Source organism: Panthera uncia, assembly GCF_023721935.1.
Source record: "Panthera uncia isolate 11264 chromosome A3 unlocalized genomic scaffold, Puncia_PCG_1.0 HiC_scaffold_11, whole genome shotgun sequence".
In the NCBI taxonomy this organism is placed as follows: Eukaryota; Metazoa; Chordata; class Mammalia; order Carnivora; family Felidae; genus Panthera; species Panthera uncia.
In genome coordinates, this window is record NW_026057578.1 from 318941 (window position 1) to 337440 (window position 18500).

At 59.1% G+C, this 18500-nt stretch overlaps 2 protein-coding genes across 2 annotated transcripts in view; both read right to left on the reverse strand.

Annotated features, from left to right (window-relative positions):
* Nucleotides 1–362: 362 nt before the first annotated feature.
* On the reverse strand, nt 363–8058 carry CA3H20orf204 (chromosome A3 C20orf204 homolog). Its single transcript, XM_049650414.1, has 4 exons — nt 5657–8058; nt 3941–4201; nt 3697–3852; nt 363–3558 (listed from the first exon to the last, which is right to left on the reverse strand). Exons 1-4 carry the CDS (start codon nt 5657–5659, stop codon nt 3409–3411), a joined length of 570 nt encoding a protein of 189 aa, XP_049506371.1. The 5' UTR covers nt 5660–8058; the 3' UTR covers nt 363–3408.
* A 91-nt stretch (nt 8059–8149) lies between these two features.
* Nucleotides 8150–18500, reverse strand: part of PRPF6 (pre-mRNA processing factor 6) — a 48674-nt gene continuing 38323 nt past the window's right edge. Inside the window, exons 13-21 of the mRNA XM_049650413.1 lie at nt 18201–18322; nt 16396–16534; nt 14509–14628; nt 13775–13951; nt 13169–13302; nt 12348–12439; nt 11218–11332; nt 9063–9189; nt 8150–8432 (exon numbers count right to left, since the gene is read on the reverse strand). Coding sequence (XP_049506370.1) covers nt 8280–8432; nt 9063–9189; nt 11218–11332; nt 12348–12439; nt 13169–13302; nt 13775–13951; nt 14509–14628; nt 16396–16534; nt 18201–18322 — 1179 coding nt within the window. The 3' untranslated portion in view covers nt 8150–8279. The remainder of the gene's footprint in view (nt 8433–9062; nt 9190–11217; nt 11333–12347; nt 12440–13168; nt 13303–13774; nt 13952–14508; nt 14629–16395; nt 16535–18200; nt 18323–18500) is intronic.

Consider the following 18500-nt stretch of genomic DNA (forward strand, 5'->3'; position numbering starts at 1 on the left):
CTTCTCAGCACCCAGCGCCAGATGCAGGGGCTGGCTAACTCACATCCTTTCCCACAGCCGTGGCTCCATGAGCACCGGAGCTGCATCTGTCCAGGGTCCGGGCATGGCAGGCACACGTCTTTCCCACTACCTCCCTTTGCTCAATCAGGCCGCACCGGTAAGGGAGGGGTCATGGAGGGCGGTGCTGGGCAGGGCACAGGCGATCCGTAGATCCGTAGTAGCCCTCGGAAGGATCGGCACACTGGGCTGGTATGGCCCCGCCCCCGCCTGCAAAGCAGCAGAGGTGGGAAGAGGGGGTGGGGAGAGAGGAGCGTGTGGGCGGGGGGTGGGAAACACACAAGTGGCAGAGTCGGGATGAACTTTTTGGTTTTCAAATCCAGAGACCAGTTTGCCGGTCGCCCATGTTCCAGATGTTCTTTCAAAGGCTCCCAGTCTGGGAAGGCCGTGGGACACAGGCTACCCTTCAAAGTCAGCCTGCCCCCCCTTCTTCTGGTGCTGCACATGGGGGGGGTCTGGCTCCCTGGTTTCAGGAAGTTACACAACCCTGGCCAGTGCCCTGCGGCCCCATCTACCACCCTGGCACAGCCCCTCCTTCTGGGACCCAGCCCCCACCTCCCTGGAAGCAGTTGAGAAGGCTCGTGTATGGGACAGGACACCACTGGGTGCAGGACCCAACCCAACCATGCATGTACCCCAGAAACAACGTTTTCTGCAGGGGAAGAACCAGGCTCAGGCGACACGCCCCAGACCTCGGCAAGGAGGGCAGTGCCTCATGCAGGACAGGCCAAAGGCTCGGTCCCTGCTTGAGCACCCCATCTTCACTGGTTCTGGTCCCTTCCAGCCAGCAGTTCCTGCGCAAGCCACAGAAGGGGTCCTGGTGCTGAACACAAAAGCGAACATCTTGGGTTCCGAGCAGCGGATCCCTAGCTCTCCCTCTGGTCTGTCTTGGCTGGTCACTGTGGCTGTACACCTGTCCCCAGACCGGGTCTGGTTGGGCTATCCCCATGCTGGACAAGTGAACTTCGTCCCAGAGGCCAGAAGCCCCACTTGCTGCCATCCTATGTGAGGAAAGACTCGACAGTGTGTTGAACGGTGGCCCCAAGAACGAGATGCCCACCTCCCAGAACCCGGGAGTGGGATTCTTATTTAGAAAAAGGGTCTTGGCAGATAGGACTGAGGATCTTGAGATGAGATCAGCCTGGGTTATCCAGGGGCCCTAAGCCCAGGGCAAAGATCCTTGTAAAAAAGAGAAAGCCACGTGAAGCAGCAGCAGGCTGGAGCAACGTGGCCCCAGAGCACCTGGAGCCTCCGGACGCTGCAAGCAGCCGGGATGGGTTTGTCCTGGAGGGAGGTCAGCCCTACAACACCTTGATTTCAAGCCCGTGATCATGATCTTGGACTTCTGATCTCCAGAACCGTGGGGAAAGAAACTTCTATTGTGTTAAGCCGCATGGCTTGTGATCATTGGTTACAGCAGTCGTAGGAAACCCATACAGATGGTGTCTGAGATATGGGGACGAGGGCCCAGGTCCCTGTGCCCAGAATGCTGGCCTGCCAGCAGCGTGTTGGCAGAGGCAGGACCCGGAAAGATGTGCAGGGCCTCCGCCCAGTGTGGAAGCCACTCATTCTGTCTGAGGTCTGAAGAGAAGGGGCAGTGGGCAGACAGGGTGCAGTGGGGTCTCATACCAAAGAACAACTTCGGTTCTGCTGGCTCAGGCCACAGGCCTCCTCCAGTCCCTGACTCAACGTGCTGAATTTGCCAGGAAGGACCAGAGTTAGACTCCAGGAGGGCCACCCGCAAGTGGGGAGCTCTTCCAGGCAGGGGGAGGGCAAGACACACATGCACAGACCCCAAGGGACCCCATGCACAGACACACACCCCCGCACGCACAGGAGCGTGCACGCACAGCTGTGTGCACATTCTCACGGGCAACCCCTCAGCACACCTGTGCGCGTGCTCACACACACGTACACACTACCAGATGGGCTCTGACAGGAGCGTCCAGGGAGGAAGAATGGGGTCAGAGTACAAGAGCACCTTGCCCATTCGCGTGGTCATGGGCCAGGACTCAGGGATTGTGTCCCTAGGACGCTGAGGCCTGTGCTCCCCCTCCTACCTGCCCCCTCCACCCAGGACAGCCTGACTGCTCTCCACTGCAGGAAGGGGGTGCTGACAGATGGGTGGAATGGCCCACCACACTGCAGGCGGTCCCCGCATCGCCACAACAGGGCCCCCAGGGCAGCTGCGCACTGTGGCCCGCGCACAGGGCACACACAGGGTGTAGCCACGCTCAAGGCCTGGGTCTCACCCCAGCCCTCACGCTTCCTGGCCGTGCCTCAGTCTCATCTACAAAACAGGGACAACAGGCCCTGCTGCACACGTACAGCGGGGTGCTGGGCCAGGGTCTGGTTCTCATTCTGTGCTAATGCTCACTGCCCCACCATGAAGGCCTTTCTGTATCCCCTCCCTGTCTGTTCCGCCAGGGTACCCCAGAGGCAAGGCCTGCTCTGGGGTCTCCTTGGTCCACCCACCTGTCAGAAAGGAGTACGTGAGGTGGAGCCCAACAGGCATCCTTGTTGGCCAGGCGCTCTGCGGACTGTACTTCCACTCCTCCACAGACTAGGATTGGGGAGGGGGGGTCACAGACACCTGGCTATCTCTGCAGCTGTGGGCAGGGGAGTTCAGGATCAGGACCCTCTCCCTGCCAAGCAAACATACGGTCCCAGAGCACAAGACAGCGGATCCCTGACCAGCCTGTCCAGGCCCACAGAGGGGGCCGTGGCCACCCCTCCCAGGGCCGCAGGAAATGGCCTGGCCCCACTTGCAGCCAGGGCCAGCGACTCTGGCTTCCCTTCAGGCCCGTTTCCTTTATCCGGTTGTTTTGCTCTGAGTTCACAAAGCTCAGCCTTCCCTTCCCCTCCATTTCCACCCCTTCCCCCATTCCAGAGAGGAGCAGGACGGAAACCGGACATTTCAGGGCCCGATAGAGCCCCTCCCCATCCACCCCCCAAGCCTAGGGGAGTCCCATCCAGCGTCCCCACTCGCCCCCTGCTGCCTGAGGCTGGGAGCGCAGCTGGAAGGGGGAGGGGTGGGGTGGGGGCCGGCCTCGTCCAGGTGTGGCGGGTAGTCCTGGTTCCCCTACCAAGCGGCCTGTTGCCCCCAGCGCCCGCTCGTGGCCCAGGCCCAGGTCCAGGGGTGGTGGGCCCCACCCCAGCAGGCGAAGAGACCAGACCGCAGCACCAGCAATTTATTGAGTCCTGGCTAGGTGCCTGGAGCATGTCCAGGGCCATGACAAGGAGGGGCCTGGGCCCAGCAGTAAGCCAACAAGAGGGAGAGGAGGCACCAAATGAAGCTCGTTCCCAGGCCCCTCGGCCCCGATGGCTCTTCTCTGGCCTGCGCAGGACGCGCTAGGAGTCCTCGGAGGCTGCTGCACGCAGCGCGAAGAGCTTCTCCCAGCAGGTGGCGACGGCGTCCAGGACTCGCAGGAGGAGCCGCCTGCGGCTGCGGCTGCGGCGACTCCGAGGAGGGTGCCTCTTGGGCCACCGGCTCCTCCTCCGCTGTCAGGGGCAGAAAGGTCAGCGAGTGACCACGGTCTCTGCGCCCTCCCCTCCCCCTCCCAGATGGGGACACCGCGGGACGGTGGGAGGCTCAGGGGACCTGTGGAAGGGGAGGGACCCGGGTCTGGCCCCACACACCTGGCGCATCATCCAGCAGTGGCGCCGCATCACTGCTTCGGTGCGCAGGGCTACAGTCCACGCGGCTTTCTCCAGTGCCCCGCGGCGGTGGCCCCGGGCCACCACCCTGCGCAGGGTCCGACCCAGGGACGCAATGGACAGCAGGATATCGTGCTCCTGGGGAAGGAAGGGAGGAAACTGGGGGCTGGGGAGAGAGCTCAGCGGGGAGGCCCCGGAGGGGAACAGAGTGAGTCTCCCCCCATACCTTCTGGGCGCCGCAGGAAGCTCCCACCAGATACCGATCCCGCCATCCGAGGACTGCAGCTCCAGTCAGGTTTTTCTGGATGAAATGGAGGTGTCGGGAGCCTGGCCCGACCTGCCTCACAGCAGCCTGCAGGTCCTCAAAGATGACCACGCGGTAGTGGCGGAGCACGTCAGGGATGCTGCAGGTGCGGAGCCCTGCCTGACCCGGTGCGAGCCCCAGCAGAGCCAGCAGGAGCGCCCAGAGTGCAGGCTTGGGAGGCACCTGGAAGGGACACGGGGTCAGGGTGGGGTGCCCAGGCCCGCAGAGGAGACCTTCCCTACAGCAACCCCTCAGGCGGTTTGCTTCGGACGGCCCCCTACCACAGCCACCAGGGACTCTCTGAACTACAGTAGAAAATGGAAGGTCACTGCGCCATTCATCACCCAAGCATGGGTCTAGCAGGACAAATCCCTTCCTGTTTCAAGTCTGAGGGAAGGACAGTAGGCCTGCGAACCAGACAGCTCAATGCTTGATGCATAGATTGGCGGGCTGGAGGATGGCCAGGGGTGAGGGTGAGGGTGGGGGGGAGGTGGGCTGGGAAGGCAGGCCCACTGAGCCCTGAGGGGCCAAGAGGAAGACAGAGGGCTCCAGAGCAGGAACACCTGGTGCTCTGTGTGCATGGGAACTAGGGGCTCACAAGACTGGAGGGCAGGGCTGACCCCTAGGTCTGGGGGTCCAGCGGGAAACACTACCTGCCGGTATGGCTACACCCCTGGCTATCCCCTAACTCAGCCCCACACCTCCCAGACATCAGTCCCCACCAGACAGCCAGGCTCTCTCCTCCTGATGAGCACCCCCTGATCCCCAGAACTTTGCTCACCTCTGGGTCCCCGGAGCAGGGGCAGAACTGACCCACCCCCACAGCCATGGGAAATGGGGTGCCCTTGCACCTCCAGCCCAACCAGGACAGGGGTGAGGGCTCAGAGCTCAAGGCCACACCCCTCTGAGGAGGGGGGGGGGGGGAGTCTTGGGGAATCCCCCAGAGGCAAGGGAGAAAGGGGCCACATTGTGCCCCACCAGACATCCCTTTCACGAGCCTCCCCCTCCAGAAGGGGCTGGCTTGGGGAGAAACGCACCACCACCCTCCCCCTAGAAGCCCAAACATCAAAGAGAAAGACCGGCTAGTTCCCAAACAGCGACTGGAAAATTAATCATGTGAACCCAGCGAGACGCAGGACTCGACTCGGCTTCCCAGCCCTGGGAGGGGAGCCTGACCAAGCTGGAGACCTGGGGTACAGCGCTGGCAGGAGGAGTGGGTGCCTTTAGCTGTGGCCCCTCCTCAAATCTGCCCCCAGGCATGCTGGGGGTGGGGTCAGAGGTCACAGCAAGAACAAGAGCTGTGGCTGTGGAGAGCCGTCCACACGGGGGAGATTGGCTGCCCAGCTCTAGGAAGCCCTGCCTGTCCCCCACCCCAGCCAGTGAGAACCGAGCAGCCCTGGCACCGCCAGGCAGACCCCCTCCCTTCTCCCCCCCACCCCACCCCCCCACCCCCACTGCCGGAAGAACAGGCAAGAGCACCCAGGGCCAGGCCTGCCAGGCCCTCCAGGCCAAGGTGACGGGAACCAAGGGAGGTTTCCCAGTAGGGGACAGACGCTCAAGCAGCCTCCCCTGGACTATGCTCGGTCCCAAACCCTCGGCCAGAGTGAGCCCCCTCCCCAGTGGCCCCACGCTGCTCACCATGGGCCTCTGAGGGTGAGGCCCTCCCTCACTCCTGCCAGTGGGCCTTGCACATGATCCTGGGTCCTCAGGTAGGGAGTGTGGCTGCCACTCCAAGTCCTGCTCCAAGCCTGGCCAACAGGGCTTCCCAGGACAGGACACAGCAGGGAAGGCTGGCGGCAGGCAGACAAGGCTTTTGAAGTTGGCTCCTCTGAGCAGAGGAGGGAGGGAGTGGGAGGGAGGCCCCACAACCCCAGCCCTACCCCCTCCCTCTCCCCACCTCCTATCCAATTGCTTCTTCAATTAACCTGACCCTGGAGCCCGGCAGCTGCGGGCTCTCTTCCCATCCAGCGGGTCTTGGATCGAGCCATTGGCCCAAGAAGGTCTGTACTGTCGAGGGGGGGGTGGGGTGTCCAGCGAGCACTGCTGGGCCCGCTGGGGTAGGGGAGCCAGAAGAGGCCAGGGGCCTGTCTGCACCCTCCACTGGGGCCTTCCTCAGCGGTCAGCAGGTGCTGCCTCTCCCAGGAACCCGGCTGCCAGCAGAACCAGGTGAGTTGGACCTAACGCCACAGCCACCAGCCCCCACACCCTGATGTCCCGGGGGGGGTCCTGCCCCAGCTGGTCCTGGCGAGGGGCTTCCCAGGCTTCTCCTACTGCTCATCCCTCCTGGGCCGAGGGGGTCTTTCGCTGGGGGAGGTCACGGCCACTCGCCCAAACAGGCTCTCAACCCTGCAAGCACCACCTCAGAACAAGGGCAGTGTGCAGAACCCGACTTGCCTTGAGCTGGAGCTCAAGAAATCCCAGCTGGAGACAAGCTGAGGTACATCTGTCCCAGGGAGAAAAGTCGTTTAACCACCTCAAAGCAAACAACCCCCACGCAAAGGAGGAGATATCCACACTGGATGATCCAGGTGCTCTGGAACATTCCAAGGGCTCTGCAGAAGGCCGCACCCGACACCGAGTTCAGAAATGTGTCCAGGAGAAGCCACATCCAACTCAGAGCACAGAAGGCTGCCAGCAGCCCCTGTGACTACAGCCAAGTCACCGTTGCTCCCTGGGCCTCGGTTTCTAGGTCTGTACAGGAATAGGCTGGCTTTCAAGCTCCTAAAACCCCAGGAGTATCTCTTCGATGTGATAAGTGTACCAGGCCGGATCCCTCCCGCCTCCTCCATGAGACAGAAGGAAACCCCAAAGACCCTGTGAACCTCCCTGCTCTGCTCCTCGGGCCTGGCCCACCTCAAGTGAGAAGCAGCATTTCCAGATTCACAGTCTGGGAGTAGGATCCAGGCCACGGGGGTGGTCCCTCCCCTGCTCTGGGATGGCAGTGTCCTTGTGGCTCCCAGAACATCAGAGGCGGACCCAGCAGGGCCTGACTCTCTAGGCACAGCTGCCCGTGCCTCAGGTGCTGACATCGAGGCATGTGTTCCCCAACCTTGGCTGCCTTGAGGGGGCTGAGCCGTGGGTCAGCGACTGATCCCCACAACAGTCTCCTCATCGGTGTCACCAGGAACCAAGAGGCACCAAGCAGCCTGTCTGGAATCTTCTCTAACATGAGCGTGTGGTGGGGCGCCTGGGTGGCTCGGTCGGTCAGGCGTCCGACTTCGGCTCAGGTCACGATCTCACGGTCCACGAGTTCGAGCCCCACGTCGGGCTCTGTGCTGACAGCTCAGAGCCTGGAGCCTGTTTCAGATTCTGTGTCTCCCTCTCTCTCTGCCCCTCCCCTGTTCATGCTCTGTCTCTCTCTGTCTCAAAAATAAATAAATGTTAAAAAAAAAAATTAAAAAAAACCAACATGAGCGTGTGGGAATGGCTGCCAGCTACTCCCCTCGTCACCATATGTAACAAGTAGCATCTCCTCTCCTTGGCCCACAGCCTCTGGACAACCCATGACCTCTGGCCAGATGTCTGCAGCCATGGCTGACACACCCCTCCGAAGAGAATCTGCTGGTTTCCAGTTGAACACACACACAGGGGTCCAAAGTATGAGGAAGCCCGTTATCCTCACACAGCATAAACAGTGCAAATACGCTAAGTCTCCCAGGTTATGCATTTTTCAATCCAGAGATGAGGACTTACAGGTGCTTTAGAACAAAATTGATTATACATTATTGATTATAAAAATAATGCCATGAGCAAATATGAGAAAAGCTCTTACTGGTAACATTTCTTTCCGACACACACCCGAGGGGCCTCCCCGTGAGCCCCTAGCAACATACTTGGGAGCCACTTTAGGAAGTTGGGCCCGCTGCCTGCACTCGCGCAGGACGGTCACTCACCCTGGCAGGCAGACCTGGGAGATGCCCGGGGGAGCCCCAGCTGTTCCCAGAATGTGCACCGCCCCCCCCTTCCCACAGAATCTCAGGGGGGTCCCACGGCTTCCCCCGCAGGGTTCAGGCTGTCTCCAAGAGCCCTAGTGAGCCCAGGACGCGGCCTGAGAGCACACGGGGGCAGCCAAAGCACCTACGGGAAGGCAGGGGAGAATGGCGCAGACAAAACCAGCAGGTCACCAACCCCGACGGGCTATCTGGAAAACCTTTAATTAAAGAGCAGGATGGGTGGCTCAGGGCCCCTTCCACCCCCTTGTCACTACCACACGCTCCTCTACGCGCTGTCCCGAGGGCCGCCCCCTACAGGCACCGGAGGGTCAGAAGGTGTTCTTGATGTGGGCTGCCACCAGCACTAGGATCTCCCCAATCTTCCTCTGCCAGTTGGCGATGTCCTTGGACACGGCACACCACAGCTCCCCGTGCCGTGGCTCCGCGTTCTCACAGCGCCTCCTCACCTCCTCCCGCTGCTCCTGGGCAAGGACCACAGGGCACTTGAGACGGGGCTCCTCCCAGGCTGCCCCTCACACGTGCCCCACCACGCTCGCCCGGCCCCACGGCCCTGGGCCTGGAGGGCAGGGGGGCACAAGTGGTGTCTGAGGTGCCCCGCTGCAGCGCTGATGGCACGCAGGTGCTGAGCCCAGCCGAGGCCAAGTGTGCGCCTCACACGAGTACCCCGAGCAGCTTCCCAGACCCCATGGGGCACGGCTTCCACTTCCCATGGGGTCTCCAGGACAGCTGCGACAACACTAAGCATTGTGTGTGTGTGTGTGTGGGGGGGGGTGCTGCTGCCCAGGCCCCCCCAGGCTCACGTCCAGTAGGACAGAACTCGCCCAGGCAGGACAATCATCAGGGCTTGAATCCCATCCCCATTTCTACTGGGACCCCACGCCCCAGTCACCAACCAACTCATCAGAGATGCTAACAGACCACTTAAAATCACCCAAACATCTACATTTCAGGTTAAGAGGCTAAAGGCTGTAACGAGAAAGCAGACGCAGAAGCAAATACCGTCAGGAGGGACCCCTGTGCCTCTCCCCTCCACCCACCCACTGCCCAGAGGTGGGGGTGGAGAGCAGCAGGCAGCCGCAGCAGCACCTCACCTCTGTGCCATGCTGCAGCTCAAACTTGTAGAAGAACGCCCAGGCGTCCCCCAGGTCCGAGTCGATCTTCACCGTGCGGTGGAACCACTCCCTGGCCTTGGTGATCTTCCGCTCACTCCAGAACAGCCTGTCCGCAAGCGTAAGTTCAGGGACCCAGCGTAAGTGGCCACGTCCGACGCTGCCTGAGGGGTGGTGGGGAGCCAGCTCTGGCAACATCAGGTCGATCCTCTCTCTGGCGAGCCCCTGAGCTCCCAACAGGAGAGCTGAGGAACGGGGCCTGGCTACCTGGGTATCGCTCCCACCACTAACCTGCAACTGTCCTTCAAGGGTCTAATCAGGCTGTTTCTTAAAAGAGTCCACACAGAGCAAGAATTTCAAACTCCTTTAAGTTATTAGTTTCCTCTGGGTAAAATACAGAAGATGAAAGGAAACTTTACAAAAAGTTAAGACTTTGATTAGGGAAAGTTCAGTGAAGTCAGCTCCTCAATAGATTCCTTCTGGAGCATCTGCCCCACGATGCAGTCCCTGGCAAGGGACCCAGCCAGCACGGACAAGCTGGGCCTCGGCTCAGCACCAGAACTGTGCTGAGCAGTGCCCACAGCAGACGCAGACACCTGCAAACCAGGCCCACGCTGGAAGCTTCAAGCGAGGACACCAGAAACCCACTGAAGGACCTGTGCGCGCCCTCCCCCACACGTCAGGGAAGGCGGAAGGCAAGAGGGGGGAAGGACACTGGGGCAGCACTCTTTGACAGCTGAGACCCTGCGTGGCTTCCACCATCCGCCCAGTCCCAGTGTCCTCTGTGGCCACAGGCACAAAAGCAGACCGCCACACCACTGACACGCCATGCAGGGCGGCTGTGTGGGCTGGTCTCAGTTACAAAACGGAGTAATTTCATGCTCTGATAGCTTGATTGTTTTTTAAGCCCTGCGGTACTCTTAATTGCTGGGTGTTAGATAAACTATGACTTAAAGAGCACAAACTCAGATAGCAGGTTCACAGGACACCAACCTGGGAACAGCAAGGAGTGACTTATTTGCTTTAGCAAAGCCTTTTATGAGGTTTTACGGCCGCCCTATCAGAGCATCAAACAGAGCAGCCCTTCTGGGAGGCGGAAGCCCAGGGCAGAAGGGGGCCCCGGGCAGGCCCAAGCCGGGCCTCAGGAGCGGAGGGAAGCCTCCACGTGCAGCGTCCTCAGCCTCAAAGCAGCTGGAGGGGAGGTGCCCGGGAGGACCTGAGGAAGTGGGGCCGACACCACCTGTGCATGCCTCAGGATGGGCCAGACTCCCGCTTGGGCAGCAACAGCACGCAGGGGCTCCTGGGCACATATGCCACCTCCGCAAGGGGAGGCCTGAGCAGCAGTCCCGGGAGTCCAGCCAAGGCTCCTTCTGATGCCCCCCACTGCAAATGCAGTCACCTCCCGGCCTCCTCTGAGCATACGCAGCCCCCACCCTGCTCGCAGGCCCCCCACGCGTCGGCCGTAACCTCACTTAATCTTGCCGAGGCCCCGAACTCCCTCCCACACCTCCCACACCGCGGGCCACCCCAGGGAGCCTCTGACCCAGCACCCAACGTATGAGCTGATGGTGTGAGGTCACTCGCTGACCTCCTGTTGCCCTTGAGACCATGCAACCCAAAGGAAAGATGGTCTCTGGCATGGCCATCTCCACACCTGCAGGCACGCTGATTGGGCCTGACTGATGGACCCTGGATTGTCCCCAAGGTCACCAAGGTGAAAGTGTCTGCTTTCTCACACTAACACGAGAAAAATAATTTCCTTGCTTATAGCCCTTTGAGCCGAAGGAGTCTTGCTTACTAAATTCCATGTGGACCAATGTCAGCAAGTTTGTCTCTGTCTTTCGACGTAGGACACGTGTATGTGTAAACCAAGAAGTGCCCAGACTGAGAGCAGTCCTGTCAGAAGGAGCCCAGGACAGAGGGAAGGAGGGCGGGGCTCAGAGGAAGCAGCCTATCTGTGGGTCAGGGGCAGTGCAGACCATTGGGACAGCACCTATCCGCATGGCCTCTGCCTGGAGATGTGCCTGCCTTGGGTCAAAGCAGAAGTGCTTCATTGTGGAATGCTGGTGGACAAGGACCCTAAGAGATCCCATCAGGTCCCGAAGGGTCAGCAACTTCACAAGGGCCCCTCACTCACTTGGCCACAGCCAGGAGCACGTGGGGGTCGTGCTCACACTTCTTCAGGGCGTCGACACTCTTGGTCTTCCTCTGGGGCCTTGCCTCAAGAAAAATGGCTTCAGACCACAGGACACCTAAAATTCAGACACAAGGATGCCACAACTCAGACCCCCACCTCTGCTTTCAGACACGGCCCATCCGTGCATAGGCTGCCCCGAGATGGGCCTGCCAACATTCTAACCCGGGGTGTCCTCAGACCACGGCTACGGCCTCCCACATGTCTGGGGGAGAGCCACAAAGGCTGCACTGACCACCTGCCCCACAGCAGCTCTGATGGCACAGGCCAGACAAAGTTCTGGCAGTGACTAGGTAGGCAGTACCCAAAACCTTCAAGGTTCGCTCCCACTGACTCCATAATTTCATATCTAAGGATTTACTACAACAAAAAAATCAGAAATACTAATAAAAATTCAAATTGACCAATAGGTGCATCGTAGATTTCTGGTATATATCTACACAGGCACTTTCAACTTTAAAACAAGTCCCGGGGTGCCCAGGCAGCTCAGTCGGTTAAGCGTCCGACTCTTGATTTCAGCTCAGGTCGTGATCTCACGATTTGTGGGTTCGAGCCCTACGTCGGGCTCTGCAATGACAGTGTGGAGCCTGCCTGAGATTCTCTCTCTCCCTCTTGCTCTCTGCCCCTCCCCCACTTGCTTGCGCGCGCTCTCTCTCTCTCTCTCTCTCTCTTTCAAAATAAAACAAGGGACAACACTAAACACACAGGACTTGGGTTTTGTGCAGGAACACAAGTTATGACAATACAAATAAGTCAAAAGTGACTTAAAGGTGAGTTTTAATATCCTTTTTTTTTTTTTTTTTACCCCAAATCTGTTCACAGTGCATGTATGTTTAAATGCAAAGTAAGATAACAGAAGTTAAGTTTCAGAAAAAAAGTAATGGTAGTGAACCAGAACACGAAGTCAAACCCACAACAACTGGGACTGGGGATTTAGTTCAAATGTCTGAAAGATCAGGTGCAGCTGAAACTCCGACAAACAAAACACTTTAATAGGGTGTCTGAACCCCGAGACCCACTCCCCCAGGAACTGCTGCTGCCTGGCAAGTCTGGGAAGCCGGGAAGTCCCTTACCGGAGTTGGGGCACTCCTGGAGCGCCTTGGCCATGAGCGTGTTGGCGATGTTCTTCAGCCCTGCGCGGTACTCCAGCCTGACAGACTCCAACCTCAGGAGAGAGGCCCAAAGGACAAGTCAGACCCCATCCACCGAAGCCCACTGGCAAGCCTAACAGTTCTCGAAGCTCCTGGGAAGCCACCGTGGCCAGAGCCACCTGCCCTGCCAAGCAGAGCTCGTCCACCAGAGACGCAAGGCACTCGTGCCCACCCAGCCATCAGGCCTGCCAGCAGCCACCCCAGCCGAGGCCCGGACCCTGACATCATGTAGGCACAAGCAGACATGGAGGGCGAGGCCATGCTGGTGCTCCCAGGATGGCTGGGCACCACAGCAGCGGCATCCAGGACCTGCCCAACTCTCTGGGGTCTCCTTTGGCAACAGCTACACTGCAGCCCTGCGACGCTGTTTCCTACAGACAGAATGCCATCCTCTCCTGACAACTTCCTGTTCACCCTTAAAGCCCTGTCCAGATGCCACCTCCGCTGTGGGATGCACTTCCTCGGCCTCATCCATCCCTGATCCCCCATCGTTAGCTCCTGGCTCCCCTGGGCGCCTTCTACTAGAGCACAAATGAAACTGCACCCCACTATGTGCAGGCCTGCTTGTAAATGGAGCCCACCTGAGCTGGACCCTCCCAAGACAGGGACTGTGCTTCCTCCCAGCCAGCACCTGCCATCCTTCTCACGGAGCCTGAGCTGGAAACGCTGCACAAATGAGTCTGCACGAGTGACTGAGGGAGCACAGCCCCTCTGAGGGGCGAGCCCGGCTCGCCGGGACTCACCACAGGCCGGGGTTCTTCGGGTTCTTCAGGCGAGACTTCTCCAAAATGGCCCGAGCGCGGGTCAGCTGCCCAACCTTCTCCTCCAGCCGAGAAAGCAAAAGCCATAGAGGGGTGGAGTGGGGACATTTTTTCAACTGCAGCAACAAAGAAGAGAGGGATTGGCTGGTGTCAGGGAGGGGCTGTGACAGCTGTGGCAGGCTCCTGGGCCGGGAGTCAGGGATACCTGTGTCCACAGCCACCTGCCCATTTCAGGTCTGGGTGTGGGGTTTCACGTGCACGGCAGTGCTGTGCACAAGCGTATGTTTACTACGTGGCTGTGCACACATGCATGCGTGTGGGGCGCACACACGGCCGCCTGTACGTTAACTGTGCTATAACCCTCACTTGACTGAATGTGGTGCACACAGCTCTGTAGAAGGAAAAACATGGGTCTGAGTGAAGGGACCAGGGTCTGGCCCTGCCAGCACGCTACCAGCTGGGGCCCAAGTGAGTCACTGCCCGCTGGGCCTCCAATTCCTGAGCAAGGCGAGGCGTAAGGACACCCTGAGGCCAGGCGTCCAGTCTACAAGAGTCAGCTCGTAGCTGCAGCCAGGGGCACCGGCTCACCCCCTGGCTGTAGGCTTCCCGAGCCTTCTCCACCAACTCCTCCTGCTCCTCGATCTGCCCCTTCATCATCCACAGCTTAGGGAAGTCCTCATAGTGCTTCAGGGCCTCCTCACACAGCTCCTGGGCAGCCACGATGTTCCCCAGCACCCACTCCAGCTTCACAGACTTCATGAACACCTGCAAGACAACCAGACACGCTGTTAAGCAGCCCCTGCTCCCGCCCTGACCACCTGTCTGGACGGCACGGCGACGTCTAGCACTGTGCCCTGGAAGGACGGCACCTTCACAATACACGCTTTGCACTACGGCTCCCCTTAAATGCCACTCATCCTGCTGTGTTTTATGGACCTCTGTAAGCTGTTTCACATCCTTTGGAACAAGGTGGGCGTCAAAAACCGCAAATACGGGGTGCCTGGGTGGCTCAGTCGGTTGAGCATCCGACTTTGACTCAGGTCATGATCTCACAGCTCATGGGTTCGAGCCCCGCGTTGGGCTCTGTGCTGACAGCTCGGAGCCTGGAGCCCGCTTCCAATTCTGTGCCTCCCTCTCTGTCCCAACCCACTCGCGTTCTGTCTCGGTCTCTCTCAAAAATAAATGAACATTAAAAACACAAATACACCTCGCAGTCAAGTATGAACCAATAAGCCAAGAGTACCACAGCTTTAGGTGGTACCTCGCACCCTCCGGACACCACAGGCCCCAGGGACCCAGTATGGCCCCAACGCCCCGCTCACCCGGGCGGTGGGTGCGCTGCTCCGCGCCTTGGCCAGTAGCCGCCGGGCACGCTCGTACTCATTGTTCTCGGATTCCAGCTTCACAGCGGCCAGCCAGATCTCCTCGCTGTTGGGGTTGGCCTGGAGGGAGACATGGGATCAGAACAAAGTGGCCAGGGCTAGATTATACTTAATCAAGAGCAGCTAGCCTGGGCACCAGGCCGGGCCTCACTCTGCTGCAGGGCAGTCTGATTCCAGAGCTAACAGATGACAGAGCAGGGTCCGGCCCAAGAGTGCTGACCCACCTGAAAACAAGCCAGCCCATTTTCTAGGCACTCAGGCAACACCACCAGCAGCTGGAGAGCCGTCTTCTCCAGGACCCACCCTGAGCTGCAGCCAGGGGCACCGGCTCACCCCCCGGTTGCAGGCTTCCCTGAGTGGCCTCTCAAAGCCGGAACGGCTCACTCACGTTCTACCCATGTGGATCTGCCATACCCAACCCTGTTCCCAAGCCTGGTGACAAGGGACTGGCCATCTCGGTGTGTCTGTGTGAGCAGGAAAGAATGATGCCCAGGGCATCGCTGATGGCGTGGAAGGCTCCCAAGGGCTAGGACTGGGCCACGTACCAGCCAGAATCCAGCAGACACACGGGTGCTACACTCGCGGCCTTCTGAAAGCACACTCGCCTGGCTGCATCACAGACCTCATCAACAGCCCCAGAGTGACCAGCAGGGAAAGGAGAGGGCACCTGGAGGGTGGTGCTGGGGACTGGCAGCGGTGCCCAGGCAGATGGCGGGAGAATGCTGTGATGGCTCAGACAGAAGGAGCGTCCTGAACATGTGACTGTCCTCCAACGGACAGGAAAAAGCAAAAGGCCAGATACCAGCCAGGCTCCTCTCATGGCATTTACTCAGGGAAGGACAAACTTAATTACGCCAGTCAGGGTTACAACACACTGATGTTTACACAGCACTCAACAGTTTATAAACATGGCTGCTACGAGCACTGAATAACATGAGAAGTGTTGAATCGCCGTACTGCACACTTCCCAAAACTAACATAACACCGTGGGGGGGGCACCTGGGGGGCTCAGTTGGTTACGTGTCCGACTGTGGTTCAGGTCATGGTCTCGCGGTTTGTGGGTCTGAGCCCCACGTTGGGCTCTGTGCTGACAGCTCGGAGCCTGGAGCCTGCTTTGGATCCTGTGTCTCCCCCTCTCTCTGCCCCTCCTACGCTAATGCTCTGTCTCTCTCTGTCTCTCAATAAATAAACATTTAAAAAAACCAAAAAACCAAAAACCAAAAACACCGTGGGTTAGCTCTGCTGGAACGAAAGTTAAAACACATTAAGCATGCTAACTGCTAACCCCACGCCGCCCGGGTCATGACACCAGCCCAAAGAAGCCTGGCTAGGTGTAGCCGTCTGAATGTAATCCCAACCACCTAAGGGCCCAGCAGCACCAGGAGGCCCACGAGTGGCCTCTGTGCGCATCCTGTGTTCAGAGCACAGGGACGGAACAATCCAATTCTCACATGTGCTCTCCTGTGAGAAATGGCTGTATCTGGCTACTGCTCCACTCACCTGGGGAATGTCGCCTGCTTGCCCCGTGCTCTGTGTTCTGGAATATTTGGCCCATGGTTACACTGAATGGCCATGACCAAGAGGCAGGTCTGCCAGCTGGCCATTCTCCTACTCTTGGGCCCCCTCAGGACCCCAGCTGCCCGTAGAGCAGCCGAGTCTGGTGCGTCAGGACCAACTCACTTCTCCTCTCTTAGGTCAGCTCCCGTCGATGAGCAGGGGGAGGGCTCAAGGGCACATGCACGCTGCAGCCCTCGGGCCTCGACAGGCACTGAGGTGGGGGTTCAAGTGCACATGCCCCCTGGCAGCCCAGCGGACCCCTCAACCCACCTGGAAGGCCAGAGCCAGGATGCTCCTTGCCGCAGGCACATCCCCCGCCAGCCACTTGGACTTGGCGCCCATAAGCCACAGCACCTCCGCTTTGGGGCAATGGGCCACAGCCCTCTGCAGGAGTGCCTCCAAGGACTCCCTGAAAGACAGAGGGCCACAGTCACCACCAGAGCATGCAGGGTGCTCACAGCATCAGCCTGGGTGCTGAAAAGACAGTTACTGCTCCAAAGTTCGGTGCTATAAATGATTTACCAAATTTTACGATGGGGAGAGTGTGGGGAAATCTTTTCTCTTCATAAAGGTTCTAAAATCAACTACCGAGGAGGGTGCTACAAAGCATGCATTGTTAAACAGCTAAGCCTGATGGAGGAACTTCTCAAGGGACCCTTTCATAGCCATGGGTCCTGAGGGGAGTGACAACTTCACAGTCTGGGTGACAGGAGAGCTCTTTTCATCTTTAACCACAGATCTGCTGATAAAGATTATGACCCAGAATCTGTTCTCTGGCATCCAAAGAAACGGTCTTATTGGAAGAAACTTATTTTGGTCACTACCGAGCAAGAATACCGCCAGCCTGGGTATCAGGCGGGAAGCCCCCAACCCTCAGGCGGCCACCACCCCTGTTGCACCGCCTGGCACACAAGCTCTCTGGGCCTCGGCAGCAAGACGAAGGACTCACTCTGTGTGGAGAGAAGCCCAAGAGAGTCTGCAGCATGCTTCCCAGATGACACCAGAGCCAGGACCCCAGACCCTGAGCCCCTCGTGCCATTCCATGCCACGAGTCAGCCGGACAGGAAGGGTGCCAGAGCCGGGGAGGGGGCTGCCCCACGCCCAGGGCCCAAGAGGAGCAGTGCCAGTGAGGCACGTCCACAGACCACACCCAGCAGGAGAGGCCCTGCTCCGGACTTGGGACTGTCACGGGTGAACTTGTACAGGGTGAGCCGGCACGGTCATCTCAAAGCAGCCTCAGATGAGTCCACTCCAAAACACTAAACCAGATGGTGAGAGTGGGGAGGAGACAAAAGCCTCAGCAACACACATGGGAAGACACCCTGACCAGACTGAGATTCAACAATGCCGGGAAAGGAAAGAGAAAGGGGCTGGATGCTCCCAGCAAAAGCCCTGTGGAATGAGCAAGGCCTGTCCCCCCGCCCCAGCACGGGAAGGAGCAGCAGAGAGCCTGGGTGGAGAGTGCACAACATGAGGCTGCTACCCTGGAGAGGCACCCCTTGAACACCCGAAATTGCAACACCTAATTCAATCAGCAGTTACAGCCAATAAGGCAGACCCAAAAGGTTTTTTCAATTAAAGAATACAATTAGAGAAAATTGTCAAGGACCTCCTCAGAGCACAAAAACTAGCCGAAACCCAAAGTCAGCAGAGCTTAAATGAAAACCATGCCTGCCTGGGCCCAGATGCCGCACCGCCCACACTGCTAAATCCAGTGCTGGCACAGACGTGGAGCTTTAGAGCCCTGCCTCGCCCCAGGCACCCTTGGGCCACCAGGCGTCTGCCAACGCAGCTGTAGGCACTTCTGCAGAAATGCCCTCAGCGTCTCAGTTTCTCAACTATAAAAGAGTGATAATCCTATCTGGTACAGAAGGAGCCATAAAGACAGATCTCAAAGTCTCAAGTGCAGTAGAAGATTCTGTCCCTCATTGCAGAGGACTGGATCTCAAGTTGAGGTCCTTGCCCACCTATGGGGAGGGGAGGTTTCAACTCAGCTCTGCCCAACCTGGAGTCAGAAGGCCAATGGGCACACAGAGTGGAGAGCGCCACCAGGCACCCGGGGCCCAAGCACATACCTGGTGCCATGGTTCTTCTCGAAGTACGCGGCTCTCAGCCACACACTCTTCTTGCTGGGGAACACTTGCAGGGCGTAGGCATAGATAGCTCGCGCACACTCCAGGGCATTGTGGGCCACACACTAGAGCAGAAAGATAAGGGTGAGAGTGGGCAGCCCAGCCCTGGCCTCAGAGCAGGAGGCACGACGGCCCGTCTGCTCAGAACCACACCGTGGGAAACACGCCCCGGGAGAGCGAAACCCCAGGAGGATGGGGAGTGAAACACACGGGGCCCGGCATGGGGCTGTCTGCCAGCCCGCA

What these genes read in the sequence shown, in the direction of transcription:
- CA3H20orf204 (XM_049650414.1), bottom strand. An exon ending in CTTCCTGCGGCGCCCAGAAG is followed by an intron (nt 3,853 to 3,940) that starts GTATGGGGGGAG and finishes TTCCTTCCCCAG; the next exon opens with GAGCACGATATCCTGCTGTC. An exon ending in ACTGCTGGATGATGCGCCAG is followed by an intron (nt 3,559 to 3,696) that starts GTGTGTGGGGCC and finishes TGCCCCTGACAG; the next exon opens with CGGAGGAGGAGCCGGTGGCC.